Here is a 12,209-nt window from a genome sequence, read left to right as displayed (position 1 = left end):
AATTTTTAAAAATTAAAGAATAAAAAATTAATGAATTACTGAAGAAAAATGGCATCATGAAAATTTCAGGCAATGGGCAGAACAAGAAAAAAATATCCTGAGTGAGGTAACCCAGACCCAGAAAGATAAATGCAGTATGTATTCATGTATATATAGCTATGAGCTGCTAAGTAAGTGATAATCAAGTTACAGCCCATAGACCCAAAGAGAGCAGATAAAAGGAGGAAGGAAAAGGGGGAGGCACATGGATCTCCCTGGGACAGGAAAACAGAACAGACTTTTATGGGTTGACTGGGGTGGTGGTGTAGCAGAGGAAACGGGGGGGGGAGAAAAGATGGGGTTAAGGGAGGGAATTCAAGGCAACACAACTAGAAATGAGAAGTGGTATGGAAACCTAAGATGTACGAGGGAGACCCTAGAGAAGTCTGCAAATAATGATGAAGACAAAATCCCAACTGGTCATCTCTTGTCACCAAACGAAGTTTCCAGTATAGGAACTGGGTTACAGCCAATTGAACTGGTGGTCAAAGTGGTCCGTGGGAACCCTAAATAACCCAGGCTGTTGCCAAGACTATTGTTTGCTCTCCACAAACTGACAGCGAGGCTCCATTGCTGAAGAGAACACCTACACAACCCATTAGCCATGGAGAGGTTGAGCTGCTGCCTACATAGAAGCTTCAGTACTACATCCCACTAGTCTCTGCGCATGGGAAAGTACTTGGCAGGCTACACAAAGGGAAATATTACCACCAATTCAGCCACAGACCTCTGATCTACAATCTGTTCTGCCTGAAAAATATGCTAGGGCAAGGGTGCCACAAAATGTGGGAGCAACCAACCAATACCTGGTTTGACTTAGGGCTCACTCCATGAGATGGAACCCATGCCAGACACTGCTCAGGTAACCACGAACCGGAGATTTGAGAGCCCAAGGACCTAGGATAAACCCAAGTACTACTGTGTGTGTGTGTGTGTGTGTGTGTGTGTGTGTGTGTGTGTGTGTGTGCCCGTGCTTGGGTGCGTGTATAATAAAATTACTGCTAATGATACTCTGCTATACTCATAGATCAGTGGCTCATAAGGACTCATCCATCATCAGAGGAGCTTCCTCCTGAAGCAGACGGAACAATACAGAGACCTCAGGCAGACATTACACAGAGAGACAGGGAGAGAGAGAGAGGAGGAAGAGAGACAGGACGGGAGAGGTAGAAAGAGATCTTGGAACACACGACTCTAAATGGGATTTCTCCATCAAATTCCTCCCCTCAGGAATCGGGGAACATCATGGAAGTGGAGGCAGAAAGAGTGTAGGAGCCAGAGGGGGGTGGATGACATCAGGAGAATGAGCCCCTAACCATCCGAGCAAAGGTCATGCAAGCAAGCACAGGGCCTCCTTCCCCATATATAACGTAGCCTTCAGCTTAGCATTCTTATGGGACTCCTGAGCTTGTGAACGAGTGGCTCTCATTCTTGGGCCTTCTCTTGGGCTTCTTGTTTTGAGTTTGTCTTGTCCAACTTTGATGAGATGGTTGGTTTTATCTTATTACATTTGACTTTTGTTATGTTTTGTTGCTATCTCTTAGAAGCCTGTGCTTTTCTCATGAGACAAAGAAAGGCAGTGGATTCGGATGGGAGGGAAGGCAGGGATGGGAGCAGTAGAGGAATGGGAAACGGTAAGTAGGATATGTTGCGTGAGAAAAGAATCTATTTCTAACAAAGGGGAGGGAGTTCCCTATGGAAGAGCTGAGAGATGAACTGAAAACTTGGTTTTCATGAACATGTATCTTAAATTCAAGCCCCAACATTATTTCAATAGCTTAAAATCAGCTTTATACTTTGGCTAGGCTCAAAATCAAAAGTATAACTACTGTCAGCATATGCAAGTCTCTTCTTAAAGATTTATTTCTATTTTATGTGTATGTGCCTGCATGTAGTATTCAGAGGTACGTATTCAGTACCTCTGGGTGCCAGAAGAGGGTGTGAGATCCCATGTGGGTGCTGGGAACCAAACCAAGGTCCTCTCTAAAAGTAGAAAGTTTTCTTAAGTATCTCCCCAGTCCAATGAACAGTCTTTTTAAAAGAAATGAAACACACTGTACCAGTTGGTTGGCATTTTATCAGTTGAATGCAATCATCCCCCTGTCTATTCACCCACTCACATAAATTTGAGTTAATCTTTAATTTCTGTTTATTACTTGAAATTTTTGAAGAAACAACTTGCTAAATTTCAAATCAAATAATTGCCATTTTACATTAAATTCGTTAGCTTATACTAATTTATTTCAGTATTTCAAGTTAAATGTAATTAGTAAGATGAAATATTTAGGCACACATGGAATCTTAGGGCTAATTCACTTTGGTGGATCACTATGAACTAAAACAGCAATTAAAGTAAATTAGATTAGACGTTAATAATATAATAATTACTTAGTTGATTGGCAGACTTCTATATTAAAATCCTATTAGCTGCTTGCTACAAACATAGTAAGCGGAGTGATTAGTAGTCACACACACTTCACTTGCCTCTTGAGATGAACAGCTTGGGAAGAAAGGGAACTAAAAATAAAAAAGAAAATCACGTGACACTGAAGCTACAGAACTTTATGAACATTTTACTTCTAGTAAAAGCAGAAAGTACCAAATGACAAAGAAAACACGACAAACAGCCAACATTCAAGTAAAACTGCTTTTTAAAAGCATTCTTTAAAAATAGATGGAAAAACCCACTAAAATGGAGCTAGGCAACACATAGACTATTATTAAAGCTAAAATTATTGTTTCTAGTTCTGGTGCATACTCTCAGATCTCTAACAATAATGTGCTGGAATGTGGTAAGATGGGTGACATGGAAAGGGCTGATTTTCTAGCTCGGTGTGAAGACTGTGGCGCTGTCTCCTTAGCTGTACTTCTGTCAGCAAAGCAGCGTTTAGGAAGAAGAGGACAATGGGCTCTGTCCACAAGCAGGTTAAGGTTACCTAGTTACTCGTGTATGATGATGCTATACTTCTTTCAAATTAAAAAAAATATTTTTATTTCATGTGCATTGGTGTTTTGCTTGCACAGTCTGTGTGAGGGTGTTGGATCATCTCAACTGGAGTTACAGACAGTTGTGAGCTGCCATGTGGGTGCCAGGAATTGAACCTGGGCCCTCTGGAAGAGCAGCAAGTGCTCTTAACTACTAAGCCATCTCTCCAGCCCCAACGCTATACTTCTTATACAAATAATGTGTGGACCTGCCTCTGAGTTAAATTAAGAAGTGAAACCCTGTCATTTTCATTTCTGAGCTGTAAACACACAATGGGAACTTATGGAATGCTCTCTGAAATACCAAATGACCAGGAGATGGTATCAACACTATACACAGATTCTCAGGACTTACAGAATGCTCTCTGAAATACCAAATGACCAGGAGATGGTATCAACACTATACACAGATTCTCAGGACTTACAGAATGCTCTCTGAAATACCAAATGACCAGGAGATGGTGTCAACACTATACACAGATTCTCAGGACTTACAGAATGCTCTCTGAAATACCAAATGACCAGGAGATGTCAACACTATACACAGATTCTCAGGACTTACTGAATGCTCTCTGAAATACCAAATGACCAGGAGATGGTATCAACACTATACACAGATTCTCAGGACTTACAGAATGCTCTCTGAAATACCAAATGACCAGGAGATGGTATCAACACTATACACAGATTCTCAGGACTTACAGAATGCTCTCTGAAATACCAAATGACCAGGAGATGGTATCAACACTATACACAGATTCTCAGGACTTACTGAATGCTCTCTGAAATACCAAATGACCAGGAGATGGTATCAACACTATACACAGATTCTCAGGACTTACAGAATGTTCTCTGAAATACCAAATGACCAGGAGATGGTATCAACACTATACACAGATTCTCAGGACTTACAGAATGCTCTCTGAAATACCAAATGACCAGGAGATGGTATCAACACTATACACAGATTCTCAGGACTTACAGAATGTTCTCTGAAATACCAAATGACCAGGAGATGATATCAACACTATACACAGATTCTCAGGACTTACAGAATGCTCTCTGAAATACCAAATGACCAGGAGATGATATCAACACTATACACAGATTCTCAGGACTTACAGAATGCTCTCTGAAATACCAAATGACCAGGAGATATCAACAATATACACAGATTCTCAGGTCCTTTTGATTTTTAACTTGGACCTGTCTCCTATAATTGTGAAGTTCTCTTTAGGTAGTACAGCATTGTCAGGAAATTTAGGACAAAGCTTTGGGAATAAGAAACACATTATTCTTATCTCTTGTACCTCACTGCCTGCAACAGACAAAGGGAGTGGACCCTCCCCTCACCATCTGCAGCACTCAGAAAAGTGGACCTTGTTCCTGACAGCACAGTAGACCTGCCCTGCAGACAGAGTTGCAGGTGAGATTAGCCTTGGGTGTATAAGCCAGACAGCTGGCTACACCCCCTCACCTGCCATGTGACGGCAAGTGCAAGCGAAAGATGCCCTCGCCTCTTTGTCCCTGCCACCTGTGGTGGGCAAGAGAGCTGGCCCTCCCCTTACCATCTGCAGAACCTGGGAAGGTGGACCCTACACCTCGCCTGGCAGCACAACAGAGACAAACCTGTTGGCAGAGATGGGTGAGCCAGCCCCAAAGTTGTGAGCATGAGAGAGCGGTCCCCATTATCCATCTGTTATGTGGCAGCAAGGGTGGGACAGAGACGCCCCCCATCAGCCCCTGAGACAGGTAGAAGAGCTGGTCCTGAGGTTCTAAGTGTGGGAGGGCTGTCCCTGCCCTCACCAGCTGCAGCACTCAGGAGCGTGTCCCCTGCACCTCCCCTGGGCAGCACAGGAGAGCCGACCCTGAAGGTGTGGGTGTGGGAGAGCTGACCCTGAGCACTTGAAAGCCTGACAACTGACCCCACCCCTTGCTCATGGCTGCAAGAGGTGAACTAGTCAGGACGGTGCTGGTGAGCTCACCCTGGTGGTAAGACTGGAGAGCTGCTGCGCTGACCAACCCTGCAGCTACCCATGCCCAGAATCAGGATTATGTGTGATTGGCTGGAGCACTAGGTGGGGGTGGAGTCAGTCCTGTGGACCAGGGCAGCCATGGGATGTACAGGAAGAGTCCCAGTTAAGGGCCCAGCATAGATGGTGCAGCAGAGGCCAGTGGCCTCGAGCCAGACCAGTGTTTATTTGTGACAAACACCTGTATGCAAAACTGTAGGGGCAGAAGGGTTTACTGCACGGCTCACTGTGTCTACTGCAGCTTCCATGACCAGACTGCCCCTTATTTTCCCTTTAAATTCTATTTTGTTTTATTTTTATTTTTTTGGGGGGGATGGTGGGATTGGGAGGCATGATGTGAAAGACACGAAGAACAAGCAAAAAGAAAGTTAAAGAACAAAATCTATTATTAGCTGAATGGTGGTGATGCACACCTTTAATCCAGCACTAGGGAGGCAGAGGCAGGAGGCTCTTTGTGAGTTCAGCCTTGTCTACAGAGTGAGTTCTAGGACAGCTAGAGCTACATAGAGAAACCCTGTCTTGAAAAACAGAAACCAAAAAGACCATTTTTTTTTAATTTACTGAGATGGAAAATTATTTCTTAGAGCAAAAATGTTACCGATTTGGGTGTTATTAATAGTCATTTTTATTACATTTAGGGATCCTGGTCTACAGTTAACTTCTGGAAATGGATTTTGTATGCAATGCCATCATGACAGTGGAAATAAACAATGAACCCAGCATTTACAAAACACACACACTCCTGTAAATTCTGTACACTATCTCTGTCTTTCTCTTTGCCTTCTATGGAACTCACCTCTCAGTCACTTTCTCCCTTTGTCAAGGCTGCAGCTGACACTTTGGGCTACTGTTCTAAAGACGAACACTATGGACCAGGCAAGGGATCATCTGGGGCTGATCTTAATGTTTTCACTGCTATGCTTATGATCAGAAATTTAAAAGCTAGCTACCATTAAAGGACAGAAACACAGGAGAGTTACTTCTGTTTGGTAGGTTGTATGATTGGCAGGTTAATATTAACCTGAGAAGATTTAATATAAGCTTCAAGAGATCAATCAAACTTGAATCAGCTATTTTTGATAAAAAAATGCCAGGTAACACAAACTAAAAGGCAAAATATGGATGTTAGCACAGGTACATTAGGAGAAGGAAGGTCAGACATGACATGTGGGTTATGTGTGACCTCGAAAGTAGGCATGAGTCCATGAAAAGAGTCACACCTGTTGTCAAACTTAGCAAAAGCTTTTGTCTGCCTTCATTTCCAAAGGTAGCATTTGAACATTTACTTAGGAATTGGAGATAGCACTTCACATCCAGGAAACAGTTAGTAGATTTTTCAAAGTGGGAAAAATAGTATTCATGATACAGACATGTAATGGGCATTTCCAGGACCTGGCACTAGAATAACATTGCTTAGTATATCCTCCAGAAATGGGAGGATAGGAGTCTGTCTCCCCTATGCAATGGATAGTAACAACTCCCTCCATGCAGGACTAAACCACTGCAGGCTTCTATAGAGCTATACCGTATTAGTTTCAGCAAGCAAGCTCCTGGAGACAAGTGCAGCACTTGTGTAGAAGACGCACCGCACAGAAGCCTCTGCTCCCCGGCTCCATGTACGCCAGTGCTGTACGGGCAGACAACACACTGAGGAGAAAGAAAGCTCAAGGGAGGTCTCAGACTGAAGCACGGTGGTTTTGCTGTCATTTGTTTGAGACTGGACTCCATTGCATATCCCAAGCTGGTTTTGAGCTTGTAGTCCTCCTGCCAAGTGCTGGGATGGCAATGCATTACCATATCCAGCTAACAAAGGAGCTTTGGCCTGGCTCTAGGTAGGGTATAACCTCACAGTCTGGTTCTTGGACTCACAGCATGCTCTAAACCCGGGCCCGGATCAGCTTTTATCAGACATCAAGGGTTATTAGCTGATCCTTGGAGATGTCCACGCCCAACCAGGCCATGTTCTCAGTGACCTCAGGCCAGCATCAGGACAAAGAGAGGTTGAGGGTGGGAAGTTAACTGTTAGTCACAGGGGTTTAGAAGTGTGAGGGCAGGGTAAAGCAGGAGCAAAACATTCCACATCATTTATCCAGGAGGGAGTGGAAAATCCTGTGCTCACCTGGCCGGAGCATCCACTTTCCAAGGCTGCTGGCAGGCTAGAGGCAGAGAAGCCAAGGGATTCGTTGTCCTGTCCTATCGCCGAGTGGCAGCAGCAGTGTTATGTCAGGGTTTGCACTCAGAATTATTTTCCCCCCTACAGCACTGTTCCTCAAGGCACATGTGTGTCGCTGTTTACTCCCTGACAGCAGAGCACACCGCTTCAGTACCAGACAGTGAGGCACACTGAACTATCAACACTCATAGGAATAAGCACCATGGCAACCTCTCGCATTCATTTCTTCACCAGGAGATAGTTTGAGGTCAGACAGGCAGAAGCTTACTGACAAGTACCTGCGAGGTTGTCGATTTCCTTCTCCTGGAGCAGGCTGACGGCATCATCATCTCCTTCCAGCATCAGCTCCGCCTCTGAGTTCTGGTTTACGATGGCTTGGCTTCTGAATGCTTTCTTGGACTTCACCACATCTTCTTCAGTGCCTGCACACATGCGAAATAGCAGCTCATTTACTGGGAATGCATTTGCACTTAGTGCACATCAAACACAACATTTTCTTTACTATATGCTATGCTTGCTATTTCTTTGCAACTACAGAACATTTAAAAATATTTCTTTATTGTGTTTGTCTGAATTTCTTTGAGAAAAGTTGGAGATTTATCCCTTGCTTTATAGATGAAGAAGTGATGGGAGCAAGCTACCGGCCCACCATGTAGGACCACCATGGTCCTACAATCCACCCTTCTATTTCCTTTACAATGCTCTGTCCCTGATTTTACCCACAGCCCTTTCCGCTTTTTGAGACAAGGTCTCTTGGACTTGCCAAGGCTGGCCTTGAACTTGTGATTTTCTTGAGCAAGCCCAGATAGCAGGGATTACAGGCCAACTCTATCAGGACCAGTTTATAACCCATTCCTTGTGACTCTAGAATCATGCATGCTCTACAAAATATCCGCATTTCCGTTCAAATTCAGCTTTCTGATCTGTACAATTTACGATATTTATATAACCATATTGTGTGAATTACCTAATTAACTAATCAGTTAGCTTTTGAAATTGGCAAAGTATTCACTTCTGAGTAAAAAAACGGTGTCAACTGGGCTATAACACAACCACAAGCACGAAGTGGTTCCTTACCAACCAATGAAATAAAAATGGATTTTCTAAAATTATATCCTGCTTTGGTATACAAAATAGTATGAAACCATAGTAAAACACATAGTGAGTTCCAGGATGTGTAGGGCTATCTAGAGACCCTTTCTCAAAAAAAACAAAACAAAACAAAAGACATACTGGTAAGATTATAGTTAAAGAACATATTACTAAGAACATACAAAAAGCCAAGTTGGCTTTATTCTAAAGAAGCAATGTTAGTTCACACATCCAAATTGACTGCTAGACAAGCATTTCCACGTTCTCAAACACCTGCAAATAAACTGGACACATACATGCAAACATTAACCAATCCACATGAGAAAAGCTCTGTTTCCTATCATTTCAGTTGAAGGCATGCCATGCTGAACATGGACAATCTTGTCTGTGTCCTTTGAAGTTCAGTCTGAACGGAAATACCGTGCTCTACTCACTGCCTCTGGTACAGGCTTGAAAGACAGCACTGCCTAGCAGGATGCTGCATGTAGTATACATGCTCCTGGAAATCAGTTCTAGGTAGTGGTGCTGTGCTTCGTGCCTGGTTCTGTGATAATGTTGCTCCCATGACACATTACAGCTCTGCCCCAATGTTCTCCGGATGCAATTTACAGTGCAGTTATTTGGTCAGTTGACCTTCCAATAATGAACCAATGCTTGTGTTACTCAACTGCCTCCCTGGAAGCACATCTAGGTGTTGTAAGGTCTGCACTGGGAAACAGCACGTGAGCCTATTCTATTCTCAACCTTCTATTTCTGCTTCCTTCTCTCCCTGTCCTATGTAGCTTTTCTTTTTTCTTTTGTTTCTTTCCTTTTTTTTATTTTTTGAGACAGAGTGGTTTTTCTTTTTGGTAGACACTGGGGCACCAATTCTGCCTGCTAAAAACAAACTGATTCAAAGGCCACAAAAAATAAAAACACATGCTGAAGAGGACAGCTATATTAGAGCCACTGCAAAGTACCACTAGCTGTAGGGACATGCTGCCACTCAAGCCCTCTGGGGCAACAGCCCTTACAGAGTATGGTGAACACACAGTGAAGCTATCTACACAGTGACCTAAGATGCTCAGAAAAACTTGACACAAATACTGCTATTGCAAAAGCAACACCTCACTAGAGACTGACTATACACGGGTTACATGAGGGTACTTTATTCACTGGTTCATGATTGATTCTTATTTGTGGAATACAAGATGAAGGACAGAGGCTGGGAATATTTCAGAATCGTATCCTAATACAAACCCCTCACAGCAGGAATATCTAAGGGTGAGTAATAGTTTCAATCGCTTTGCTAGTTGGGCAGTAACTTAATCAGAGACACTTTGAGTTTGCTTCCTTGAACAAAAGACGCAAATGCAATGATAAACAACTCAGGACTCTCTCACCCGCTTAATAGTGCTCATGCATTCCTTAGCTGAGCTAACTAACCAATTGTTCTTCCTCCCTGCTTAGGTGACAGGCTGAGGATTCAGCCGGTGTGGTGCTGGCCTCTGCATGACTTTCAGTCATTTTCTGTAAGGAGGCTTTCACCCATGCATGGCTCCTATGACCCTCAGCACCTTTTCAGAATGTTTATATATAGTACAAGTATCTTTCGTTTCACTCTGAGCAAAACTTACACTGTAGAGTAAAACCTAGACTTCTTAGCAAAGCTGACCAAATCCTCCTAGTCTCTCATTGCCAGCCTCACATCGTGACCTCTTCCCACGGGTCCACAGCAGCACCAGATCAAAGACAGCTTTTGGAATATGCCACGTTCTCACATCCCTCTTGATTGGTGTTGATTTATGCCCAATGCAAGGGGTATTCCTTTTTTTCCCTATTTTCTAGTTGCCCTTCACAATTCTCTCCCTTCAGACATCTGTCCCAGGTAACCTGTATATTGTCCCAGCTGATATTTGGATACATATTGGAGGCAGGCTCTCTTATGAGCATGCCCTCTGCATTATGCTTCTTGGTCATCTCTTCAGCATAAGGGTCTGGTGCTCAGTTGGTGCACAGGAAACCAGCTGAAGTTCAGGTTTAAATCCCTTCCCTTCCCATGACTTGTCAACTCTTTTCCGTTTACTCTCCCCACACCTCATAAATCTTCCAGTTGAAGTATCTGGCATTTGCTTGCATATTGACCTCTGCAGACCCTCTGATGGCTGGAATCACTTATCTGTCTCTGTATTCCCCCTCATTTAGCACACTGCCTCATAACAAGCACTAATAAATCCCCAATGGGTGAACTGAGGCACAAGAGTTGTCTCTGGATATCTCTAAATCAAAATGTCCCCAAATGCCCCCAAACCTCACTGATTCGTGCTAATTTATGTGAAATGGAGCCTAGGTATTTGCATTAAGGTAACACGCCGGTTAAGTTTCAGTCAGGCTAATAAGCAGGTTCTTCCTTCTAATCACTACCATGTAAAAAGAAAAAGCAGCTTTATGTGACTCTACATTACAACAATAAAATCTCCATGCAGCAGAAAGAGGAGATTGGAAACGTATAAAGATCTGTCTGATTGTTTCTAACTCTGAAGCAGAAAACATTCAAGTCTTTTCATGATACTTGCTAAAGGAATTGGTACCTACACACAGAGCTGACCAACCTCGCTGAAGTGTTACCAGCTCGTCCACCAGTGAACTTAACCAGTCTTGTGGAGCTGAAACAAACATTTGTCTAGATTAGTGTATACGAGATTTAAAGGTGCTTTTCAGTCACAATATCCTTTATGAATTAGAGTTTCATCCATCAACATTACAGCAAAAGGAGGTAAGGTCTCAGAGGGCTGTCTCATTACAAGGCTTGTAAACACTGTCCTTAGAGAGAATTGGTTTATCACCTAACAAATCAAAATCTGATTGAGAGAAGAATTTATTTGAGATCATCTGTCTTAGAAGACATGTTGAACTGAATGCACTTCTTGGCCTCTTTAGCCATTCATCAAGAAATTAACGAGCAAATGCCACAAACCACCGGAGCGCCATAGATGTGAAATGGCAACCACAAAAAAAAAAAAAAAATAATGAGTAAAGCTAGACAGGAGAGACAGGGATGCTTATCTACCATGAAACTATGAAAACGGCATGGAAATGTAAAGATTCAGAAGAAAGTACCACAGACTTGTGGATGAATGAAGCCAAATGCAAAATTAGACTTGTTTTCATTTCCTATCATGTTTTAAACACAGGAAAGCATTTTCCGTAGACTCATTCATAGTTATAGAGCCCTGAAGACTCTTCCTTCATAAGTTTCTCTTAGTAACAGGAAGCCAAGAGAATCCAAGTGGATTCTAATTAAGCTAATTAATTAACTAATTTCCTTTTTTTTTTTTTTTTGCCTTGCTGGGATTGAATGCAGGGTCGTGTAGGCTAGCAAGCCCTAGATCACTGAGCTAAATCATCTGCTCTGACAGTATATTTTATAAGGGAAGTGAAAGGAGAACTAAAACGTCTCCAGAATTGCTACTGTATGCCAGCACCATACAGCTTCAGTTTTATTGTCTTAAATAACCCTAAGTTAATTACATTCACAGTGTGGGCACACTTGCTTCCGTTATTACTATCAACGTCTTAAAAAAAATCAAGATCTAAGACCCCCTAAATTTGGGTGTCAGTGGGGAGGCCTAGGCAATCTATAGGGCCTTGGGTAGTAGATCAGTATTTATCCCTGGTGTACAAATGGACTTTGGGTGCCCATCCCACAATGAGGGATGCTCTCTCAGCCTGGACTCTTGGGGGGGAGGGCCTAGGCCCTGCCCTGGATGAAATGACAGACTATGGACACCCCCATGGAGGGCCTCAACCTCCCTGGGGAAATGAGAGGGTATGGGGGTGGGTTGGTGGGAGGGCATGGGAGGAGGGTAGGGAAAGGGAGAGGGACCTGGGATTGATATGTGAAGCAA

The 12,209-nt window shown here is 43.1% G+C and overlaps 1 protein-coding gene across 3 annotated transcripts in view; it reads right to left on the bottom strand.

Annotated features, from left to right (window-relative positions):
• Nbea (neurobeachin) overlaps window positions 1–12,209 on the bottom strand; it is a 485,089-nt gene that overhangs the window by 168,234 nt on the left and 304,646 nt on the right. For all 3 annotated transcript variants that reach the window (XM_040754403.1, XM_040754404.1, XM_040754405.1), the window contains one exon: window positions 7,509–7,652. In XM_040754403.1, coding sequence (XP_040610337.1) covers window positions 7,509–7,652 — 144 coding nt within the window. The remainder of the gene's footprint in view (window positions 1–7,508; window positions 7,653–12,209) is intronic.

The sequence above is a fragment of the Mesocricetus auratus genome, unplaced genomic scaffold, assembly GCF_017639785.1.
Source record: "Mesocricetus auratus isolate SY011 unplaced genomic scaffold, BCM_Maur_2.0 Super-Scaffold_100011, whole genome shotgun sequence".
Taxonomy (NCBI): domain Eukaryota; kingdom Metazoa; phylum Chordata; class Mammalia; order Rodentia; family Cricetidae; genus Mesocricetus; species Mesocricetus auratus.
Note: the sequence above shows the minus strand (reverse complement) of the source record. Positions and strands in the feature narration are given on the sequence as shown.